The 25419-nt window shown below is 38.2% G+C and overlaps 1 protein-coding gene across 11 annotated transcripts in view; it reads left to right on the plus strand.

Moving 5' to 3' along the window:
* TLN2 (talin 2) overlaps positions 1-25419 on the plus strand; it is a 565589-nt gene that overhangs the window by 425596 nt on the left and 114574 nt on the right. For all 11 annotated transcript variants that reach the window (XM_072612946.1, XM_072612883.1, XM_072612950.1 and 8 more), the window contains 7 exons: positions 437-526; positions 2275-2397; positions 4682-4825; positions 6451-6612; positions 10996-11136; positions 13437-13618; positions 15030-15162. In XM_072612946.1, the coding sequence (XP_072469047.1) occupies positions 437-526; positions 2275-2397; positions 4682-4825; positions 6451-6612; positions 10996-11136; positions 13437-13618; positions 15030-15162 (975 nt within the window). The remainder of the gene's footprint in view (positions 1-436; positions 527-2274; positions 2398-4681; positions 4826-6450; positions 6613-10995; positions 11137-13436; positions 13619-15029; positions 15163-25419) is intronic.

Below are 25419 nucleotides of genomic sequence, written 5' to 3' on the forward strand. Positions count from 1 at the left end.
TGTCCTTTCTCATTATGCCTGGTCTGCCCATGAAGATAGTAAGGGAAGAAAAGTTTCAGAGTTCAAATGCTAAAAGATTCCCTCAATTATAAATACAGCATAAGTCAAAGAATGAGTCCTTGAAGTTAATTGCCACATCCCCTTCTGCCTCCCCTACTTTATATAAGTATCATCGATAAAAGTAATCGACCTCTATCTTAATTAGTACTTCCCTAATTAGTACTGTATCTGATTAACATATATCTCATATAAGTCTCATATAGTCTCATATAATATGCTTGCTTCAAGAATTCGAAGTTTACCCACTTAAAAGTGAAATGAACAATAGTGATCAGAACTCTATGTATAGAAAAATATTTGTTATTTTGTGCCCAATAGTATGTGGAGTCACTTTCATTCTCTATGGAATGCTTTAAGGTTTGCTGTCTTTCTGCAGACTGTTAAAGGAATGTTGGATAATCCCAACGAACCTGTTAGTGATCTCTCCTATTTTGACTGCATTGAGAGCGTAATGGAAAATTCCAAGGTAAGATTGTTTTTGTTATAGTAGCTAGTATCAGCTTTCATGTTTTTAAGTAAATTAAGGAACGATGCATGTTCACATGATCGAGGTGTATGTATATGTACATATATATACACATACATACAAATAAACGCACCAAAAGCTGGGAGCCTTCGCAGTAGTACACACACGTGGTCTCTTCTTCCATGACTGTATGTGTACACAGAAACGTGTGCACACGTCTTTGTCTGTATGTACACAAACATGTGTATATGAATATATTTATGAATACATTGCTCTCTTAGCTCCCTCTCTTTCTGTACACCCACACACACACCCACACACACGCACGCACGCAGGCACACGGAGAGAAGAGCTGGAGGGAGAGAAGGAAAGGAAGAGAGAGAGAAATTTATAGGAGAGCATACTTGAGCCGTCTTTCCCGGAGAATGTTTTTCCAACTACATTGAAGTTTGTTTCTGAAATGCCCTACTTCTTCATTTCCTTCTAATTAATTATAATTAAGACTTTGCTTTTCTGTATATAAGTTAATCTGTTTTCCATATCCAGGAAATAAAGTTGTTTTCCTTTCATTAGGAAAGTGTCATTTGCCTATTCTCATTACCAGAGGAATCCCTGTTGAGGGGATCTTTATCACTAAAATGGCATATAGATTTGGTAGTGCTGCCATCTTACTAAGAAAAAAACAATTATGTTTATTCATCATTTCACTACCTGTAGAGCAACTTTAATTGTCATATACACACCTACCCAGTAGTCTTTCTTGAAGAATTAGCCACCATGCCTAGAAGCCCTTTTAAGTACTCAAATATACATAGAAAATTTATAATAAATTATCATCCAAAATAAGGTAAGTATAAATATAAAATCTAGAATAGTTACTGTTTTCTTTTTTCAATTATTCCAAGTAATAGATGCATTTTCATTTTAATATTTTCTTGCACATTGATACTACCAAGTAAATTTCTTGGCTCATTGTTTTGTCATATATAGTCCATGTCTGACTCTTCATGACCATGACTAATGCTGTCCATGGGGTTTTCTAGGCAAAGATACTGGAGCAGTTTGCCATTTCCTTCCCCAGTGGATTAAGGCAAACAGGGGATAAGTGACTTGCCCAAGATCACATAACTAGTAAATGTCTGAGGCTGGATTTGAACTCAGGTCTTCCTGACTCCAACCTCAGCATTCTGTGCATTGAACCATCTACCTACCTCTTGGCACATGGTAGACACTTCCTAAATTCATGTTGAACTGGATTCAGTGAGTCAACAAACATTTATTAAGCATATACCACATACCAAGCATTGTGCTAGTCTTGCACAATGTGAAGACAGCAGCTAAAATAGATCCTGCCTTCAAAAAGCATGTATTCTGTTCAAAGAAACATTTATTAAACTCTTTTATGTTCATAATTAGCTTTTACATTAAACTCTAGAAAAGTTCAGCTCTAGGAGTTCCCAGCTTAGATATAGTCACAGAAAGGCACATCCAAGTGATAAGTACTTTTAATACTCTATATGGATAAGCCTTCTTCCATTAGAACAAAAGACACTTTGGATACTTTGGAAAGTTTCATGCTCCCAATTTATTATTTCTCTGTTTAAAATTGAATTATTGTAATTTACTTGCCTATTATTGTTGTCAGTGAGGGGGAAGACTAGAATTAAATTTCCTTGAAGATTACAATTTTAAGTCAGCATTAGGCTCTTGCACACACTGTTATTGGAACAGTGCTTTCTCTGTTTCAGGTTCTAGGTGAGTCGATGGCAGGAATATCTCAAAATGCTAAGACGGGTGACCTTCCTCTATTTGGAGAATGTGTGGGAATTGCATCCAAGGCCCTCTGTGGCCTCACAGAAGCTGCAGCCCAGGTAAATCCTTTTTGCCAACTATGGTAAGACTGATTCCCAACCTCCACTTGAGATTCAAATGAGGATTTCCATGGAGGAAAAAGAAAAAAAAAAAGATGTGAGCCTGACCTCTCGTTCAGTCACAAGGCAAGGACTGATAGCTTTTTTTTTTTTAATAGTAAGAGGATAGGATAGGATTCAATGCAATCCAGAGAAACTGGCTCTAGAAGGCTTCTTGCCAGGTGTATGCTTCTAATTCTAACTACTAAGGAGGCTGAGGTTGAGGCAAAACAATCAAAATTTTAAATTCTTGATTTCCAGACTGCAGTAGGCTAAGGTAATCGGGTATGTACACTAAGGTTAGCATTATTTGATGATCTTCTAGGAGAGTGGAGGGAAACTAGGTTAACTCATATGCTGATAAGCAGAGGGACAAATTCATGAGTAGCCCCTGTATTTTGAAAGAAAGGGAGGGAGGGAGAAAAGAAAGAAAGAAGGGAGGGTTGGCGGAAACCTTCTACTTTTCTGTTTCTAAGTTGGAATGGAAGATGACGTACAAGAGGACAGAAGAAGTTCTTGGCCAAGATGAGTAAAAGAATGAATGAATGAATGAATGAATGAATGAATGAATGAATGAATGAAGAAAGCATTTAATGTGCCTAGGCACTGTGCTAGATATTGGAGATGCAAAAACAAAAGCAGTCTCTGCTAAGAAAAGGAAAGAGAGAGAGAGAAAAGAAAAAAGAAGCAGAAGAGAGGAAGAAAGAAAAGGTGGTAGGCAGGAGTTCTCAAGATACTTTGTGTCACACACACAAAAAATCAGTCTCATAAAGCCTATGGACCCATTCTTAGAATGTTTTTCAGTGCCTTAAAGTATATATAGGATTATAAAGCAAACCTTGAATTATTGTTATTGAGATACTTTAAAAACAAATTCACAGACCCCAAGTCAAGAATTTCTGCTCTAGAACTGGTCCTTCTCTCAGACAAAAGAGTTGAAACTAAAGTTTCCTACTAATTGTAGCATCCCAGAGTAAGAATCTCGTCACAAGCAGAAAACAGCAATTAGTCAGTGCATTAATAAATTGGACATTTCTTTCAGCTTATTGTCTCTGCTGTGGGTGGTAAATCTGTGGAGGAGATGGGAGATGGCTTGAGGGTAGGGAATGTAGAACTATATATGTTTATATTCCCCCTAATGCTTTATCCTTTTTTTTAAAATGATTTTTGAGCTATTGCAATTACCATTACATGTCTTTGTTCTTATAAAAACAGGTATGACTTGTTTGTATTGTCTCAGCCCTTAGAATCACAAGGTCTAATTGGTGTTCAGAAGTAGAGTTCAAGTGAGAAAAGGTTGGGACCCTCAGCAGTAATGTATTAGATGTCACCCCTACTCCTTCTACTGTGGACATCTTGTGAATTTTTGAAATAACTGTTTGGTTTATTTAACTGACCCCAAAATAGTCCACTGTTGCCATGAGTCCTCCCCAAAGAGGATTTGCATCAGTTTTGAATTTGGAAAGCTGACGTGGATAAAAGAAATCTTCTAGTTACCTGAGAATACAACACTCAGTGCCGTGTATATTTCTGAGTTGTATGAATTGGCATATTTTCACTCAATTGCCAGGAATATTCTTGGAACAATCATACTTCAATAGAGATTAGATGCTTCCCCCCCCCCTCCTGAAAATACTTCAATGATTTTGTGTATACAAAATGTGTGTACCTGAATCAGCATCTCTTAGTCATTTTCATATCTGATTTTCACCAAACATGTCAGGAATTCGAGCTGAATATTTTATAGCTTGAATATTGTCACCATTTTTACCTCCTGATAACCCCATGAGGTAGAAATTGGAATCCTTGTTTAATAATTGAGGAAATTAAGGCTGTAGAACTTGGTGTGATCCTCTAGTGTAGATAGTCAAGGTTAGAACCAACTCATTCCATCCCCTCATTAGCCTTTGGAAAACTGTCAGTCTTATACAAAAAATACCACAGAAACTGTGTTGGGCACAGTAAGCTGCCAAGTGGCCCCTCTACTGCAGAGAGCTGGTCCCAGAATCAGAAATATTGGAGTTCAAATCCTGCCTCAGACACTTATTAGTTGTGTGATCCTGAAATAATCACTTAACTACCACCCGCCTCACTTTCCTCAGCTGTAAAATGTGGAATAATGCAAGCATCTACCTCCCAAGGATTGTTGTGAGGATCAAGTCAGTTTATATTAGTAGAGTGCTCCGCATAGTCCCTGGCATAGAGTAAGTGCTTAACAAACACTTGTTTCCTTCCTTTGTCCTAGGCTGCTTACCTCGTTGGCATCTCTGATCCCAACAGCCAGGCCGGGCACCAGGGTCTTGTAGATCACATCCAATTTGCCAGGGCCAATCAGGCGATCCAGATGGCTTGTCAGAATCTAGTGGATCCAGGCAGCAGTCCCTCACAGGTAACCATTTTGGGCAAGATGAAAAACGCTTTACCATGGTATCCAACTTCCTACCATGTTGTGTCCTAAGTAGGTGAAAGGAATTGTCAAGCTGGAGTGGAGACTTTGCATATCCCAGATTCAAATGATGCAGTGCTCTAGATAAAGAATTTGGGAGTCCTTGAAGCTTGTTATAGATTGAAAATTAAAGAATGGTGTCTTAGGAAATAGAAAACCTATATTATTGCCTGAGTAAAATAAAATTAGCAGTGGGGGGAGGAGGGAGTATTTTGTCTTTAGTTTCTTAACAATATTTAGGCAGCATTGGGGGCAACTAGGTAGTTCAGTGAATAGTGCCAGGCCTGGAGTCAAGAAGATCTGAGTTTGAATCCAACCTCAGACACTTACTAGCTGTGTGACCCTGGACAAGTCACTGAACCCTGTTTGCCTCAGTTTCCTCATCTGTAAAATGAGCTGGAGAAGAAAATAGCAAGCCACTCTAGTATCTTTGTTAAGAAAACCCCAAATGGGATCACAAAGAATCAAAGACTAAAACAACTCAACAGCAGCGACTAACTTAAAAGCAGTCAGTTTACGTATAATGCCAGTTTAGCAATAGTATCTGTCTTCTCCCCTTCCGTAAATACCTCTTAAGCCACATGTTGCCTCTTTGTGGATATTTCTTCCTCACCCTTTTCTTCCACTGCTACCTTATTTTCACTTTAATCTCATTGCATCTGTATAGAACTAGAACTAGGGTGATGCAGATATTGTTTCAGAGTGCTGAAATTGACTGGGTACCATCAGTATTTTGAATCTTTAAACAGCATAGAAATAGCTGAGCTTAGATCCTAGTTCATAAAAATCATTAAAGTAGGAAGCTAACCATTTTCCTTCATTCCCTTGGTCCATTTGCCTACCTGGAATCTTTCCTTGTCTCTGCAAGCAGCCTACCCCTTTGCTTCATGCAGGTCCCTCAGCAGCATTTGCCACTTACCCGAGTTGCCAAATGCCTGTTTTCAGCTCTGCATTTATATTTCAAAAGCCAGTTTTATTTATTTCGTTTATTATATCATTCTACTGATGATCCTGAATGAATGATTGCTATGTGGAACTAGCTCCACGTATTGTGTTAAAGTGGGGAGGGGCACATGGTCTATATCCTTACCGAATATACGCAGTACAAGGTAGCAGTTGCATACAGATTTCTCAGTAGTTGATTAGGGAAACACAGAAATGGTGAAGATCAAAAGAAAACCTCGTTCCAATGGGAAAGAAAAAAGTCATGCATGTTTCTTAGTGATTCCTAAGTCAGTACTGATAGCTCCATAGTACAACATGTCAAAATCATTAGCATCTCTACTTCTTTTCTCCCTCTTTGCTTCCTTCAGGTCATTTTTTCCCCCATTTCCCTTTTCCTTCCTTTCCTCTCTTCCTTCCCTTCTTATCATACTCCCTCCCTTTCTGCTGGCACATTTGTCTTAAGAGGGTATGGAACCCGTTCATCCTGTGGGACAATAGAACCTAATGTTAACAGACCTGAAATCACCTTTGGTACCCATGAACTGATTCATACGGAATCTAGATTTTCAAAGCAAAACCTCTGAATCAGATTCCCTGCAGCACTCAGGTTCTCTCTTTTATAGGTTTTGTCAGCTGCTACAATTGTTGCCAAGCACACCTCTGCCTTGTGTAATGCCTGTCGCATCGCTTCATCTAAGACAGGCAACCCAGTGGCCAAGAGGCATTTTGTTCAGTCAGCAAAGGAAGTCGCCAACAGCACTGCCAACCTGGTGAAAACCATCAAGGTAGGTCAGCCTTTTCCTTCCACCTATCCCCACACTCACAATATAGCCCAGGCTGAATCCTGGATTTGTTTTGCTCTCATTGTTAATATTTATACCCATTAAAAGGTGTTTTATTTCCAGATGGGGTGTTCATTAATTGCATATCCATGTGGGCCAATTTTCCTGAATTAACAGCATGAGATTCTGTCTACTTATAATCGAATGGTTGGAGATGGTAGAGAAATGTGTGCATGTATGTATTTATAAAAGTGCAGTTTTGTTTTTTAAAAAAAGTGAGGCCATGGTCTATATCTACACAGAAAATATGTCACCTAGGGTAGCAAATGTGTGCAGATTTCCCAATTATTGATGATGGGGGAGCTTAGAAACAGTAAAGACCTCAAACTTCATTCCACTGGAAAAGAAAAAAGTTATCCCAGAATTTTTTTGAAAGCCAGTTTGCTTCCTCTTCCTAGAAACCATAAAAATAGATATAAATAGAGGAAGTGAAAAGATCTTGGAAGGGCAGGTGAAATCTTTCCTGAGACAGGTAATATGACAGAAATTGTGGTGTTTTTTCCTGTTGGAACAAAGATCAGGGTAAATGGAAACATGGAAGGAGATACATTAACAGGGAGATACATCGCCTATAGATCATGAGTTAGGTCTGTAATCCCCTTTCCTAAAAATGTTTTGTGATGGTATGAGGATATTATTATGCCATAAGAGATATGCCTTATGAATGTAATGGAATACTATTACACCAATTCCACAGGTAGGATCTTCAAAATCAAATCTAGCCAAATACCTCTTCTTTAGTTGTTTCTTTCTGTTTTGTTGGTGTACATGGATGACATTTACTGATGTAAAATCAACTTATCTGAAAAAAAATGAAATAAAATGTATACTTCTTGTAAAATTTAAAAATATTGCTGTACCAAGTTAAGGGGAAATGAGGAGAATTTTTATTTTATCTTTCCTTGGTTTTAAAACACAGTGATCTGTATGCCAAACCTCTCTCTTATAGTTCCTTTCAGATTCTTTTAGGGATGTCGTTTTCTCCTAGCAACTCACTTCAGTAAATAATACTGGTGATGTTCTAAAAGACAAGCTTGCAAGTGATTTATGTGAATAGAGAGAAGGGAAGCGATGTTAGACTCAGCTAGACTTGGCAAATAATTAGAAAGAGAAGTGAGGAAACATGAAGCCTCAGGGATGACTTCAGAGTTACAAACCTTGGTGATTGGAACATAGTTCTTTCAGCAGAAATTAGGAAGTTCAACTTGGGGAGGGGTATTCTTTTTTGTACATGTTGATTTTGAGATTCCTTTAGGGTAAACAAGTAGAGTGTTCTAATAGCAGCTGATAATGAAGCACTAGAATTCAGGACAGATTTCAATTGAGTATAGATTTATGTAGCATTCTTGGTAAGGAGAGATTTACTTTTTAAAATTTTCTAACTTCATTCACTTGAAGCACTCTATGTACAGACATGTACGTGTATATTCATGTATATTTATGTATGTGTGTGTATATATGTATGTATTCTTTCCAAAGCTTCCACTTTTTTATTACTCTTATTCTGATTATGTCAATGAGAAGGTCTCAATTAGATATAATCTTGAATTATAGATCATAGATTTAGAACTAGAAGGATCGTTTAAGGTTATCTGGTCCAAGTCCTTGATTCCCTAATTTTCAAATAAGAAAACAAAGACCCAAAGATTATTTGCCCAGGGGTATATAGCAGTGATTAGCAAGGAGCATCCATCTGTAACCCCTGGTAATTATCCTTTTAATAACAAGAATACGTCTGCTACTAGGCCTGTACCCCCAAAAGATTAAAGAAAGAGAAAAATTATGCATTTGTCCAAAAAGTAGTTATAGCAGCTGTTTTTGTAGTATCAAAGAACTGGAAACTAAAGAGATTCTCATCAATTCAGTAATGACTGGAAAAAAATGTTTTGTGACAGTTCTGGAATATTGTTATGCCATAAAAGAGATGTCCTGTGAATGTAATGGAATGCTGTTACACCATAAGAAATAATGAAAGAAATGGTTTCAGTGAAACCTGAGAAGATTTGTATGAGCTGGTGCATAGTAAAGTCAGGAGAGCTGTATTTAATACCATACAATAATGACACTACTTTGAAAACTGTGAAAACTATGATGAAGAAAGCAATACTCAACTATGACTCCAGAGGACCAGTTGCAGAACATGCTACGGGTTTTCTGAGAGAGAGGGGAGAGGAGATGGACTTAGGGTACAGAAGGAAATGGTTTTTAGATATAGCCAATGGAAGAATTTGTTTTACTTGGCTGTGCCTAATTTGTTACAAGTGTTTCACTTTTGTGGTGGTTGTTGCTTCCAGTGGGGTAAGAGAAGTGGGAGGAAGACAAAAGAGTTTTTTGGTCATTAAATAAAACTAATTTTTTTCTAATAAGTTTATTCTAATTTCTGTTAGAACATCAGGAGTTGGTGGAATGGGGAATAGGAAAGTAGAAACAGCGTCAGGGAATAGAAGGTTATGAAACGCATGCTAGGTCATCAAGGTTGTGAATATCTGAAACCAAGCCTTTTGTCTATTGGCTACCCTGACTCTTTGAGAGTCCTGGGGATTTCTTGTATTGAAAAATGAAATAGAAGAGATACATTACCAGTCATACCCACTCTCTTCTAAAGAAAATTATGTAGCTGTATTCTCTTTCTTCCTTCATTCAGCTCGTTACTCTAGTTTCACATCAGATGTGTGGAATGGAATGTTATTTTTACTTGGGCAGTTGTACTGGTTGGATGCCAACTAAAAATTGTGCAAGAGTGGCTTTTGTTTTTCTAAGAAGCCATAGCGTGGCCTTGCCCCATAAAGCAATACTTAGTTCATTCCCTTGGGCTTAAACATCATCACTGTGCACTCAATACAAATGATTCAGCTCCCCCTCTCATAGTACGTGGCTTGGCTGTAAGTATATTCGCCACTTTCTTGCTTTCCCTTCTTAAAGTAGATTTTGCAAAAGAAAAAAAATTGTTTGGGTATGGTCTTTTCTTATTTCTGAACCTTGTTGAAGTTGTCTCTGAGTCAGTGTGACACAGCAGAAAAAGAGAATTAGACTGGTAGCCTAGGAAGCTGGGTTCTAGAATGTACTCTGTTAGCAGGTACCGTAGTAACTTTAGGCAAGGGCCTCCATTTCTTCTCCACTCGAATGAAAAAGGTGAACCAAATGATTTCTAGATCTCAATTTCTAAGCATTTGGGAGTTCTATCAACAACTAACCTATTTCTACCTAAATTGTTTTAGGTTATGTATAATTGGATAGATGTCTGTGTGTCATAAATCCTTCTGCATTCTGGTCAAGCATATGGGCCCCTTCTCACAATAATGTTTTTAATTGCATAAAATAAAATGCATAGGATTAGAAAAAGAAATGAATTTATATTGAAATAATGATGTCATCATTTTCCCATCCAAGTTCATGGACCCCCTGAAATGGATCCACATTTTTCAGGCTAAGGATCTTGTTCTATGGGATGAGACACACTGTGGTAAAGGAGAGATTCTACTGCCTGTCTAGCCAGAGCGGGTGAAGATATTCACGTCATCCTTCAGTCACTAGTTATGTGACCTTGGGTGGGAACAAGCCACTTAATCTCTCAATGTCTCAGTCTACTCAACTGTAAATGGAGGGTTTGAATTAGATGGCCTCTAAAATCCCTGGCTCTGTCTGTCTTTCACCTTAGGAACTTTTTTATAGGTTCCTGACATATTAGAATACAGATTAAGATAAAAGATTTCTGAATCCAAGAGATAAGAAAGTCCATGAGACTTCACTGTTCATCTGCTCAGAGTAGCTAATCCTGGGGGACAGGAGACAAAAATGACTGAAAAGACCTGGATATTTGGTTACTTGCTTCTATGCTGCTTATTAGTATAATCTTTAGGCACTTTAATATAAAACCATTTGTGAAGATGCTTCTTTGGAATGGAAACTTTCTGCCTTGAAACTACAGGCACATTTATATCTGTAGGTTTCTTTGGATGGAGAAATAGTGTTGGCTTGTAATCCTTGAGTCTCCAGAGTTTTAAAGGTGCTTGGCTCTGGTTTTTGGAGATACTCCAAATAAACCAGCAGAAGAGCATTATTTCAAGAATGTATCATTCTCCCCTTTGTGGAAGGGTAATCCATATGATTCAGGAGGTCAGTTGTTATAGGAGATACATATTCTACTTAGTTTCTTAAAATTGTTCTGCTTCCAGTAGTTCTTTGCTCTTATTTTCCAAATATTTTTAAAAATCCTAAACAAATCAGACCACATTCGTTTTGAAATAGGATGGTTTTAGTGCCCCCAGGGACAGGCACTGGGTATCATTATACAGAAAATACTTCCGTATTTTCTCTTCACACCAGGCTCTGGATGGAGATTTCTCAGAAGACAATCGCACCAAGTGTCGAATTGCAACCGTGCCCTTGATTGAAGCAGTTGAAAATCTGACAGCATTTGCTTCCAACCCTGAGTTCGTCAGCATTCCAGCCCAGATCAGCTCTGAGGTATGATGTGCCTTTTTCCTTTTTGGGGGGTCTCCAGGAAGCAAGAAAAAGTGGGTTTGGGGTTAGTTGTCTGTAGTGTTGAATGTATATGAGAAGTTAATAGCTGAAAGTGCTTATATATGTGCAAAGTATCATTTTATTATTGTTATCATGAAAGAGATAGTATTCTAGCCTAAGTGGAAAGTGAAGAAATAAGTTATGTCGTTGACTGCTGGACCTTGAAATTTCAGTCTCCAAAGTGGGGAAGTTGTTAGGAGTATTCAGATCTGAACTGGTTGGTTTTAAATACAGAAAAAGAAGCTGTGGATTTGTTGTGTTTAGTTGCTTGCTTTTCAGGTTTTGGGGGTTTTTTTGAAGACTCTAGGTTCCCCAGCACATCTCAGAGCTTTATCTAACTAATAGATGCCCTTGTTCTATCATACCTTGTCTGCCCTGTTACAGTACTTGTTTATTCTAATGGGCTCCAAAAGAGAGAGAAGAGTATAACCTGTACAGAGTTTTGGGGTTTTTTTTATCATCTACCAGTAGGTTTTTCCCTAATAAACCTTCCATAATCTGATACTTTAATATTTATGTGCTTCTTGTGGCATATAAGGCACCCCTTGGCCTGGGTAATGAAAAATAGCTCTTCCTAAGAAAAAAAGTCATTGAGTACATTGTTTCCTTTTTCAAATTATGCATCAGTTCATATAAGTCTTCTTATTGGTGACTTCTTAAGGTAAGTGATAAGAACTACAAAAAATTAGGGGTAAAACAACATGATCATGTTATAATTCTATCCATGTCACCCTTGTAAGTGAGTTCTTCCCTCCCCCAGGAAAGCCAGAGCTATGTACATTAATTATCCCATGCTCCCAGTTAAGCTATTAGACTCTTTGCAAGAAAGACTAATTTGCCCTGCTTAGGGGTGAATTTGCATGTCAGTAGTCAGGGAAGTGATGTTCTGGAGGTCAGTATTTTAACTTTTTATGTGAGGAAAGCCAAAAAAAAAAAATCGCTAGAATATGTCACCAACCACAGCAGAGTCTGGATGGCTAGTGAGATCCCAAAGACCTGTGCTTCAGATGGAAATTTGCACTTTATAATCTCATGATACTTTTGTCGGTAAACATGATTGTAGATTATTTTCTCTTCCCTGGAATTCAGTCATGGACTGTAGAATCCTGCCCCTCCTGTGTCCTAGTTCCATGGACATCTTGTAACACTATGCTTCTTCTCAAATCCCAACTTGAAGGGATACAAACTTTCTGATGTTCCCCAAAGATGAGAAGAGGGGTAGGACAGTGAGAAAATAAAGAAGAAACAGAATACTCATGTTGTGAGTTTACAGTCTCCAGGTAGATAAGTAACCATAACCATCTCGCAGTTTCTTGGACTTTTGGGATTGTACAAACCATTGAAATCCAAAGATAATCCAAAACTCTCGTTTTCCTACAGCAGTTCTGAGGTTTCTCACCTTTACAACTGCTATTAATGAATAGCAGAATTATCCATTTGTATTTAAAACTCTTCCTCTCCCCTCTTAGACGTCAGTAAACAGTGGGGGAGAGAGAAAGCCCAAGGCTCGAATAATCTGCAGATGAGATTATCATTTGTTGTGGTTCAGTCATTTCAGTCTTGTCCAACTCCTTATGACTCCATTTGGGGTTTTCTTGGCAGACATACTGAAGAGGTTTGCCATTTCCTCCTCCAGCTCATTTGACCGATGAGGAAAATAAGGCAAATAGTTCTAAGTGACTTGCCCAGGTTCACCCATCCAATAAGTATTTGAGGCCAGATTTGAACTCAGGTCTACCTGACTGCAGGTCTGGCACTCTATCCTTTGTACCACCTAGCTGCCCCAGATAATTATATCAATAATTAAAAATTAAGGCGATTGCACATGTATTACTAAAAATGCAGCATATGTTAAAGGTGTTGTCTTGTGATGATTTGTGAGCCATTTTAATAACATGCACACAAGTTTTGTGTATCCATTGGGTGCTGATGTCTTGAGCTATCTCATCAGTAAGATTATAGCACGGATTGCTATACTGATACCATGCAGATGTCTTCTTTCTGGATTATTGAGTCTTACTCAACTGATACTCCCAGATCTTTTTTGGACCTGATCCACCATCAGGCGTAAGAAGAGAGCTTTCTATCAGTATGGATACCTTGTCCTCTGGAATATCACTCCATCTAACATAATGATTTTTCTCTTTTTAAAGTATGTCACCTTCAGGGAATGCTTTTCTGTCCCCAACTTGTATTTCACCATTCCCAAACTAGAAAAGACCCTGCTGCTTTCTTGTTCCCAGGGATCTCGGGCACAGGAACCTATCTTGGTCTCAGCCAAGACCATGCTGGAGAGTTCATCTTTCCTGATCAGGACTGCTCGCTCTTTGGCCATCAATCCAAAAGACCCACCCACCTGGTCTGTCCTTGCTGGACATTCTCATACTGTATCAGATTCAATCAAGAGCCTCATCACTTCCATTAGGTAAGTGCCTCCCAGTGAACTTGCATCCACCATCAGCTACCCTTGTGTTTTCAGTAGTAATAATCATTCGTTTGTACAGTGATTTATAGCTTCAGATTACTTTGTATCTGTTACCTTATTTAATTTTTGAAATAATCCTGTGTTATGGGTCCTGCCAGCATTATCATCCCTGTTTTGTGGATGGAGAGACTGAGATCAACTGATTGGCTCAAGGTCATATAGTTAATTAGTGGCTGAGATGGAACTAGAATCCCAGTTTCCCAGCTCCAAGTCCAGTGCCCTTTCCAAGACTCCAAATGCATCAGGCCTGTTATTTAAACTAGGATATAACTGTGATGTCATTTTATCTGGGTGCCAATGCTGTCTATCCCCTGTGCCACCTAGATACTCAGGCAAGGATAACCAGTGTTTGCTGTTCTGCCCTAAAACAGACGTTTGGGGTTTGATCTAATTCACTGTTAAAATCATATGAATATTTGAGTCCTGCTAAAACTGTGGCTCTCTCTGTCTCTGCCATCTCCAATGATATTAGGACTTTTAACATTCATTGATCAGAATATAACATTTTCAAACAGAATTTAGATTTAATTCTACATAGAGGGACTAAATGAGTCCCTCCTTTTATACAGTTATACTTGGTTTCTCATTTACATGGGAAGGACAGGGAATTAGCTAGCACTTTGCCTTAGTGTTCTCAATCATCGTGAAATTTAAAAGCCCATGCAAAGAAAAATTTCATTAGGTATAATGTATGTATGTATGATGTAGATCATTTGCACTGGAAATAGAATATATCTTTTATAATTGTACTAATAATAGCTAACATATAGTGCTTTAAGGTTTACAAAGTGTTTTCCACATATTATTGCAATTCTCCGAATAGCCCTCTGAGATAAGTCCTATTATTATCCCCATTTTACAGATGAGGATATACCTAAGGCACAAAGAGGTTAAGAGCCCTGGCCCAAGGCTATACAGCCAGTGAGTGAGGAAGGATTTGAGCCTACCTTTTATAATGGTGTTACACTTAAATCGGTGTGAAGTCTTAGAACCATATTTGGCCATTCATGGAGCATTTGGGCAATTAAAGTTCAAGCGGGTATTATTACTGCTAAAATGGAGTGTATTCTCCAGGTATTGATTTCCTCTCAAGCTGAGGACAGTTCCCTACAACTTCCTTCATCTTGGGTAAGGCAGGATGGCCCAAGAGCCTTACTTTAGGGATAATGGGTAACTCAGATTTGTAAGAAGGTATCAGAGAAAGATGATCAGGAATCTGTTGCTTATTAAATAACATAATGAAAGAGACCTGGTCAGAGACCTCCCAATCAGTGCACTAAACATTCATGTAATATCCCAAAGTAAACTGGGCTCTCTTTTTCTCCTGATAAAAAGGTTCTCTTCCTTTCAGGGATAAGGCTCCAGGCCAGAGAGAGTGTGACTATTCCATTGACGGCATCAACCGGTGCATCCGGGATATTGAGCAGGCCTCCCTGGCTGCAGTCAGTCAGAACTTGGCCACCAGGGATGACATCTCTGTGGAGGTAACGATTGCTGTTCAAATGCAAATTGCTCCATTTATCCTCTGCAAACTAGAGAATGACTTGGAGGTATCTAGCTCTGAGATCCTAAATCCTCTTCTGATGTTTCATTGTGTGCCTGTGCCCTTGAGTCTCAAAACTATACCAGCTTAGTGTGATCTCTGGAACAGTTTGTAGTAGTACTAGTAACAGTAGTAGTAGTAGTAGTAGTAGTAGCAGAAGTACTAGTAGTAGTAGCAGTAGTAGTAATAGCAGCAGCCTCTAACCTGTGTGTACACACACACACACACACACACACACACACACACACACACACACACATTGCTTTACAGTTTACAAAGAGCTTTATTCATGCTTTAAATAATCTTTATTTGTCCTAACCTGTGAAGATCACCACCACTCTGTGAGGGAGGTGCTGTTATTATGCCCAGTGATCTGCCTTGGACCACACAGCTAGCTAGCTGAAACGTGTCTGAGGCAAGATGGGAGTTCAGGTTTTCCTGACTCCCAAGTCTAATGCTCTATCTGTCCATGGTGCCAACCAGCAGCAGACTGTATGCTCGCTGCTTAAGAAACAATCTTGTTATGTATGGAGAGACTCATCTCCAGAAGACTAACCAATGAGTGATAATATTTTTCTGCTGCAACTCATCAAAACTGTTTCCTGAGATACGGTTTATATTTAAATAGTTGAAGGAAACATGCTTGTAGAAATCCTATGTGATTGGCATATGTATAACATATAGCCCATTCTAGTAGCAGTAGTGTTCAAGGTGCATATATTGGTTCTTAAAAGAATTAGAAAACATATGGGTACCTGGGAATATTAATGATATTAATATTATTATTAATTAGTAATAATATAATTATTAATTAAGAATATTAATAATAACCGTAACTAGCATTTTATATCACTTTGAGATTTGCAGAATGCTTTACAAATGCTATCTCATCTTATTTTTATTTAATAATGAAAAGAGGTAAGGACATGTAATGGTAGCTTTCTTCATGTATCAAAGAGCTGCTATGTGGAAGAGGGAGTTACATTTATTCTTTGTGGTCCCACGGAAAATTTTGGAGCAGTGTGTAAAAGCTGTCAATGAACAGATATTAGCTCCATATATGGAAAAACATGCCTAACAAGTTAGAGTGATCTAAAAGTTCAGTGGACTAATAGGCAGTGCGTTCCCTGCTACTGGTGGTCTATAAGTAGGCATTCCACTTTTGGGGAATGTTGTAAAAGAGATTGCTGTTCAGGGACAGATTAGACTAGATGATCTTTAAAGTCCCTTTTCACTTTGAAATTATATGACTCTGTGAAGAGCAAAAATATGTTTTGAGTCTCAGTTAATCTTCCTTCTGTGAATTTAAGATGCTTAATCCTGGAGTGGAGAGGGAAGAGTAGCTAATGGACAAGAAATAATCAATAAATCATGAATGGGAGGAAGGAAAGAAAGTAGGTATGCTGATTATCAAAAATTGAAATTAACATGTGACCACGATTTCCTTTTGAGTAGATTGAGAAAATGGTGCCTTCCAGTGGTAGGTACGATTGTGAAAATGGAAAACAGTAGACACTAGAAATTGAAGAAAAGATGCAGTGTGTTATTAGCCCAGGGTTTGTAAATTTAATTTAGAAGATCATCAGAGCAGACCTTGGGACGTAAATTTTAAATGTATCTATGTGCATTAACTGGGGGGGAAATGCATTAATCAAATTAGCTGGTTCTGCATTAAACTCAAATGTAAGCAGACCTCATTGAACTAAACATTTTTACCCTAAGATTATTAACTATATAGACTTTCATCTGTTACTATTAGCAGGAAGCCCTTATCTACTTATACTATTAGTCTTCTATATTGTTGAGCTCCTTCTTCCTAAAACTGGGAGGTAGAAATTTTTTTTTCAACATCTTAGAAGACAGCCAGTTCCTTTTCTTTCCATTGTTTTTTTTTTCTTCTTCCCTCTAAGTGCTCTTAATGTCTGCCTTCATTTCCTTTGATACATCTCAACCTGCCACTTAATTTCCCCAGATGAGACTCTAGAACTAGGACCCTGTCTATAAATTGTGGTGGTGATACATTAGTCTACCCTCTGGTGTAACTCTATATTGCATCATACCTGAATCTACAGCATCTACAGAAGACATGGTACTTCTAGCCCATAATCCTTCTGGTCTTTCTGGGCTAGTAGGGGTGAAGGATGCAATGGATACAAAGCAATTCATCAATCATTTGATCATCAAATATTCATTTTTTTTTAATTTATTAATTTGTTTTTAGTTTACAACATGCAGTTCCACAAGTTTTTGAGTTCCAAAATTTTCTCCCTCTTCTTCCTTCTCCCTCCCCCCAAGATGTCATGCAGTCTTCATAACAGGCTCTCTGTATATACATTCACAATAAACATTTTCTCATTAGTCATGTTGTGAAGAATTAAAGCCAATAGAATGGACTATGAAAAAGGAGAAACAAAACAAAAAAAGAAAGAGAGAAAATAGTCTGCTTCAATCTGTATTTAGACTGTAATTCTTTCTCTGGATGTGGATAACATTTTCCATCATGAGTCTTGTGGAGTTGTCTTAGAACCCTGCATTGCTGAGAAGAGTTCAGTCTATCAAAATTAGTCATCGTACAGTGTGGCTGTAACTGCATACAATGTTCTCCTGGCTCTGCTCTCCTCACTCAGCATCAGTTCATACAAGTCTTTCCAGGTTTTTCTGAAGTCCATCTGCTCATCATTTCTTTTTTTCTTTTACTGTGGATCTTAAGTTTTTTTCTAGATCCCATAAAATATATCTTTTTTCCGCTTATTAATTTTCAGTTTTCAACATTCACTTCCACAAGATTTCAAGTTCCAAATTTTCTCCCTATCTCCCACCCCAAAACAGTGTGCATTCTGATTACTCCTTCCCCCAATCTGCCCTCCCTTTTCACACACACATACACACACACACACACACACACACACACACACACACACTTTGTTCTTATCCCCTTCCCTTCTATTTTCTTCTAGTACAGGACACATTTCTATACTCCATTGCCTGTATGTCTTATTTCCCAGTTGCATGTAAAAACAATTTTTAACATATGTTTTTAAAACTTTGGGTTCCAAATACTCTCCCCTTCTCCCTCCCCTCCTATCCCCATTGAGAAGGCAAGCAACTCAGTAGTCTATACATGTGTAGTCCACTTCCGTAACAGTCATGCTGTGAAAGACTATTTCCTCCATCCTATTCTGTCCCCCATTTATTCTATTCTCTCTTTTGACTCTGTCCTCCCTCAGAAGTGTTTACTTCTAATTATCCCTTCCTCCCATGTGCCCTCCCTTCTGTCATCCCCATCTCTTATCCCCTTCCTCTCACTTTTCTTTAAGGTAAGATAGACTTTAATACCCAATTGAGTATGTATGTTATTCCCTTCTTAAGCCAGATCCAATGAGAGTAAGGCTTACTCATTATCTCTCACTTCTCCCCTCTTCTCCTCTGTTGCAAAAGCTTTTTCTTGCCTCCTTTATGTGAGATAGTTTACCTCACTCTATTTCTGCCTTTCTCCTTCTCGCAATATATTCCTCTCTTACTCCTTAATTTTATTTTTTAAATATCATCCCTTCATATTTAACTCACTCTGTGCCCTCTCTCTCTCTATATATATATCTACCTCTATCTATCCATCTATCTACACATATATATACATATATATACATGTATATGTATATATATATATGTGTGTGTATATACACACACATATATATACATATATATGTGTGTGTATATACACACACACACACACAGATATGTGTAAAGAGTTCAACTTTAGCAAGTCCTTTATGATTTCTCTTTTCTGTTTACCTTTTCATGTTTCTCTTGATTCTTGTGTTTGAAAGTCAGATTTTCTATTCAGCTCTGGTCTTTTCATCAAGAATGCTTGAAAGTCCTTTTATTGAATGTCCATTTTTTTCCCCTGAAGGATTTTACTCAGTTTTTTGGAATAGGTGATTCTTGCTTTTAATCCTAGCTCCTTTGACCTCTAGAATATCATATGCCAAGCCCTTTGATCCTGTAATGTAGAAGCTGCTAGATCTTGTGTTACCCTGATTGTTTCTCTACAATACTTGAATTGTTTCTTTCTGGATGTTTGCAATATTTTCTCCCTGACCTGGGAACTCTGGAATTTAGCTGTAGTATTCCTACGAGTTTTCCTTTTGGGATCTCTTTCAGGAGGCGATCGGTGGATTCTTTCAATGTCTATTTACCCTCTGGTTTTAGAATATGAGGACAGTTTTCCTTGATAATTTTTTGAAAGATTATGTCTAGGCACTTTTTTTGATCATGGCTTTCAGGTAGTTTAATAATTTTTAAATTATCTCTTCTAGATCTATTAATCAGCAGATATTCTGATGATGATCAGACTAGTGGTCAAGACTCTGATATTCTTTGTCTTTTCTGATCTATTGCAGTTGAATTCCTACTCTGAGTAACCATCTTCCTTCTTCTCTCAGTCCCTTGGATATCATTACTTCACAAATACTCTGTTACCAAGTTGACTAGGTTTTGGATTTCACATGCTTTTTTTCCCAACATGAATCCTGCCTCTTGTGTCTGAAGCAAGAACTGTTCATCCTCCTATCCCAGAGATTTGCCTAAGGACAGGCATGTACCAGGCATGCTTTAAAGGACCCTGGATTAGATAACACTTAGAGTCAGTGGAGCCACACAGACATTTTTGCCAAGCACGTAAGGGATCTTCAGTAGAATGTAAGATCCTTGAGGACAGATGCTATCTCATTTTTTGTCATTGTATCCTCAATATAGAGCATGATGCTTGGTAGGTATTTGGCACTTAAATAGTTTTATTAATAATTTTTTTCCTGATCCCAGTATAAATTGTTCAGGGGCCTTTATACCCAAGGCACCTCTGTGAACCAGGGCAAGTTGATTTTCGTGTTGTTCATCCCAGCAAACAGCCTGGTTACTGAACTATACCCTTATTATCTTACTGGTAATCACCCACTGTGAACAATGTGGAAGGGTTTTCTAGCATTGTAGGGACTATTGATAACTACTGAGAGGTAGCCAATTGGTTGGCTCCATTATGAGTTCTGAGAATGTAATTTATAAGGGGATCTGTTTGGAAATGTTTACATCAAAACAAAATGTATCCCCTTCTTGGGAAGAAAATTAGAATAAGAGAGAGTTGAACTTGGTAGTCAGAGTCAAGTTTGAGGCAGAGAAGCAATCCACTAAAGTAATCCACTAAACTCTTGAGTCTTTTTCTGACAAACTGCTATATAAATATTCCTCTACCATCTTATACTTGAAAAAGTGATTTTTAGAACCCAAGTATAAGAACTTTATAACTATTTATAGCTATTAAATTTCATCTTATTAGATTCATCCCAATCCGTTAGCTTGTCTGTCAGGATATTTTTGCCTCCCGACTCTCTCAACCAAAGTGTTAGCTGTCCCTACCAGGTTTCCATCATTTGCAAAGAGACTTTGAGTGTAGGGGAGTCTCCATTCACAACCTGTGCATCAGAAGATCTTCCCCAAAAGAATGGTATATTCCTTCTCCATCACTCAGGTAGTCCCCTGATAGCCAAAAAACTGGTACCACCCACTTTATTGTTTCCATCCTGTAGAATAGGGTCATCTTAACCCCGTAACTGTACTCTTTGAGTCCTTGTCTGTCCCTGCTACTTATAGAAGAACAGAAAAAATTTAAAAAAACATAAATGTTGTCCAGTGTGTTCTTGACACATGAAGTTGCTAGTGGATCGACAGGGTTGTGAACCTCAAAAGACATGGAAATCAATGTAAATCATTCAATAAGCATTTAATATGTTCTTACTTATTAAGTTCTCACTATATGCTTACTATGTGAGTACTTATTAAGCAATTGTTCATTATGTACTTACTTATTAAGTACTAAGTATTGAGTTCTTACTAAGTAATTATTCATTACTTATTTATTAAGCATTAAGTAATCATTCATCAGTTATTAAGTACTATTAAATAAGTCCTTATTCATTAGATACTATTGTGTACACAGGCTGGAGATATAAAGAAAAAGCACAAACAGTCCCGGCTGTCATGGTGCTTCCATTCTAGTGGGGAAGCTAACCTGTATAAATCAGAACATGTAGTAAAAATCTAGAGATGAAGGAATGTAGCATGACAGAATAGCAATAGCAGTTAGAGGGACCAAGAAAACCTACTGCACAACATAGTGCTTGAACTCATTGTTATAAATAGCTAAGTGTTGCAGTAGATAGATTTTGGGCCTTGGAATCAGAAAGATCTGAGTTCACATGTTGCTTCAGACGCAACTAATAAGCTATATGATCCTAGGCAATTTATGTAACCTTTCTGTGTCTCAGTTTCCTCATCTGTAAAATGGGGATAATAATATGACTTACCTCATGGAGTTATTATGAGGATCCAATGAGTTAAACTATGTCAAGTGCTTCGCAAACCTTCAAGAATGATATAAGTGCTAGTTAGGAAACCAGGCATTTTGGAATTTGAAGGCTGAGAGAGAGAGCTTTGCAGGCATGGAAGCCAATGCAAGACATAAACAGAAGATGGAATATCAGGCACAAAAATGGCAGGCAGGTTGGTATGACTGGATCCCAGAGTATGTAACCTTTATACAAAGACCTTTAAAAGCCAAAGTTTTATGCTGGAGGGATCACTGAGATATGGATAAGGTATCACTGGAGTTTATTGAGCAGGAAGGTGTTAGGGTTAGAGCTGCATGTAGGAAATTTACTTTGAGAGTTGAGTGGAAGATGGATTAGAGGGGAGAGAAATGAAGCGATGAATCCAATTAGAAAGCTGTTGTAATAGTTCAGACCGGAGGTGATGAGGGCCTGAACTAAAGTAATGGCTTTGTGATTCGGGAGAATGAGACATGCTGTAGAGAAAGAAATTGCAAGATATGGCAACTGAGGGGACATGATAAGTGAGAAAGAAAGATGAATTGAGGGTAATGCTATTTGGAATCTGGGTGACTGGAGGGATAGGAGTACCCCTTACCAGGTAAAAGAATTATAGAAGTGAGGGAAATTTGGTGGATAAGTAACCAATTCAGTTTAGTATACACTGAGTTTGAAATGTCATGATTCAAAATGTTCAGCAAGGAATTAATGCTGTAGGATTGGAACTCAAGAGAGAGACTAGACTTGAAAATTCTCTGCATAGAGATGGTAATTGAACCTATGAGCATGGATGAGATTACCAAGTAGCAGAATATAGAGAAACAGGAGAAAAGGGCTTAGAACAGAGTTTAGAGGGGACACACACAGTAACTGCTTGACACAGATGAAGATCCAGCAAAATAGAATGAGGACAAGTGGTCAGATATACAGGAGGAGAATGAAGAGAGAGCAGAATCCAAAAACTTCCTTCACACTTTTTAAAGTAGGTGATTGCTGATAACTTCAGAAAACAGTTTCAGATGAGTGGTAAAAATCAGCAGCTAGATTAAAGAGGTTTTAGGATAGAGTGATAATAGAAACAGAGGCACTGATTGTAGACAGATTTGTCAAGGCATTTAGCTGAACAGAGATAAAGATAGCTGGTGCATATCTTTGAGGGTATGTTTGTTTTTTAAGAAATTTGAGCATATTTGTCAACGAAGAAAAGGATCAGTAGAAAGGGAAAGACTGAAGATTAGAGAGAGTGGTAGTCATGGGGGGTGTAGTCTACTGGAGTGGATGGGAGGAATTGGGATCAAGGGTACATGTAGAAGGGATGGCAAGCAGAAGGGTGACCTCATCTGGGGTAAAAACTGGGGTAAAAAGAAGAGATAGTTGGGGAAGATCTCAGAGGGATGGGAGATGAAGAGGAAGGGAGAAGAAGAAATTCTCAAGAATGACCTCAGTTTTTTTTTTCAGTCAGTTATGTAGTGAGGTACTCTTCAGAGAGGATTCAGGGAGAGGGTGGAGAAGAGGTCAATGGTGGTATGATTAACCTAAAAGGAGAACAAGTTTGCAGTAGCTGCCGTGATGAGTGTTACATGGAATCAAATACAGAAAAATCGAAATATTGCCTTGCTGTAGTGAGGGACCAGTTGAGAATAGTTGGCACAAATTTGTAGTGGACCAGGTCACTTAATGTCCACTCAGGAAGCCTTGGGAGGAGGAAATGGTATATGAACCCATGGTATGACAGGGGAAGTTGAATAAGATACAGACTTAATGCAGAGTCTTTCAAATTAGCATGCTAGCACTCAGGGTGAGGACCAGGAATGCAGGAAGTTGCAACTGAAAGGATGGAAGCTTAGGAGAATCATAGTGGGGCCCTCATATTTTGTCACTCAATAGATCAATCAACCAAGTATTAAGTGCCTGTTGTTGTATGCTAGGCACAAGTACAGCAAATGAAACGAGGAGCTTATATTCTAATGAGGAAAACAATAATTCCACATAAAGATATAGAAGATAAATTTAAAGTTAATATTTACAAGGTAGTTAAATACAAAAGGATATTTAGAAGAAAGGGCACCATCAGCTGTAGGCACCAGGAAAGGCCTACAGAGGAAGGTACCAGCCAAACCCTGGATTTTCAGCTTACACTTGTTCCCATTCCAACCTAAATAAATCGATCAGTCAACAAGCTTGTGCCAGGCACTGTGTTAGGTGCTTGAAATACAAATACTAAAGAGAGAGAGAACCTGATCCTCAGTTCCCAGGTGAGGACTGCCGGCCACACAAGGAGTTTCTTTATGGTATTTCAAATGCCTCAGTTGACTTTCTAAATCCATTTCATGAAAGGTTTTAAAAAGCTGGGGTTTGGGGGCTTTTTTGGATAGAAAAGGAGTCCCAGTGTTGTGCCCTGCTTCTTTTCTAACCCATCTGTAGCTATTCTTGGCTAGAGTCAGATTGTGGATATACTTCTCATTGTCATGACAAGTAATTAGCAGAAACCTCCTGGAAGCCATTTTTTCTTTCCCAGGATGTTTTTGTGGTTGTTCCATAGGCTGTTTTTCTCATTCCTTTCAACGAGCACAGATCTCCAAAGCATAAGGCTCATATACAACAACGTTCTGGCAAATTTGCCCACCACGGAGGCCAATCTCATTTCTGATGAGCGGTGCATCCTCACCATGTATTTTTGCCTTGAATCATCTGACATTGGGCACATGTGTGCAGAGAAGTGGATGCACAGTGTTTCAGATTTCTAAAATATGAATTTTTTAAGTGAAAATTCCTGCCTACTAATCTAGTACTTCTTAGATAATCATCAATACCTTAGACTTTTTTTGCCTTATGGGTTCTCTGGGGTTAGAAGAAAAGATACCAAAATCTTGTTCTAACTTTGGAATTTTTCTAGAATCCAGTTCAAATCTGAGACTGAGTTTTTTTAAACCAAGAAGAATAACATTTGGTTGTTTTTAGCAACAGCCTGCTCATCTAAGAGAATTTATTGGGCCTCCCCCAACCATCCCTAATTGGCTTATTACTGGCCATACTCTCCAGCATAGTATTTTGGAAATGAATACCAACTCTCTCTCTCCTTCGTTTTTAAAATTGTCTTTGATCTTTTGTAAATTAGTTCCAAGATAGATGAACAGCAATTTCAGTACCTGTGATCAAATAAGGATCTTTTTGCTGTTTTGTTTCTACCAAGAAGTATAATGCCTCTGAATAATGTGATTAAGGAGGATCTCTCCCACTCTTTCCTTGATGGGCCTGCCCATTTTGGGAAGCTTGATTAAGGGAGTTGTTTTGTGGGAGGGTTCCAAGTACCTTTTGTTTTTTTCTATTGAGGCACAGTCATAACCCTAACAGAGGGTTATGCCCTCTGGCTCTAAAAAAAAGTATTAAATACTCTGAGAGTCAAGTTTTACTTTGGGGTTTAGTTTTTGTAGGAAGGTTTGAGTGCCAGAGGAGGACTCGAGGAAGCCACTTTAAGGAGTTCCTGTAACTATGGTCAGACAGTTGGACTTGTCTGTTGAATTATGGTCAGGCAGAGGAAGCCATGTCTGTTGATGTTTTGATTTCTCTGTATTTTCCTTGAAGTTCAGGGTGCTGACTCCCCTGAAATGGGTGAATGTATGTGTGCTTGGTTAAAGGAATGAAACATGTGCTTGATTAAAGTGATTGTTAACCCCTCAAAAGTTGCCTTCCCTTTTATGAATGCAGATGTAAGAACCTGTGATAGCAGGTTCCCTTGTTGGGGTGCTTACTGTTTCAGTGCCCAAAAGAAACTCAGTTTTTGATTTTAATACCTTTTGGCTATATTTTATTGGTTT

Source organism: Notamacropus eugenii, chromosome 1 (assembly GCF_028372415.1).
Source record: "Notamacropus eugenii isolate mMacEug1 chromosome 1, mMacEug1.pri_v2, whole genome shotgun sequence".
NCBI classification, from domain to species: Eukaryota; Metazoa; Chordata; class Mammalia; order Diprotodontia; family Macropodidae; genus Notamacropus; species Notamacropus eugenii.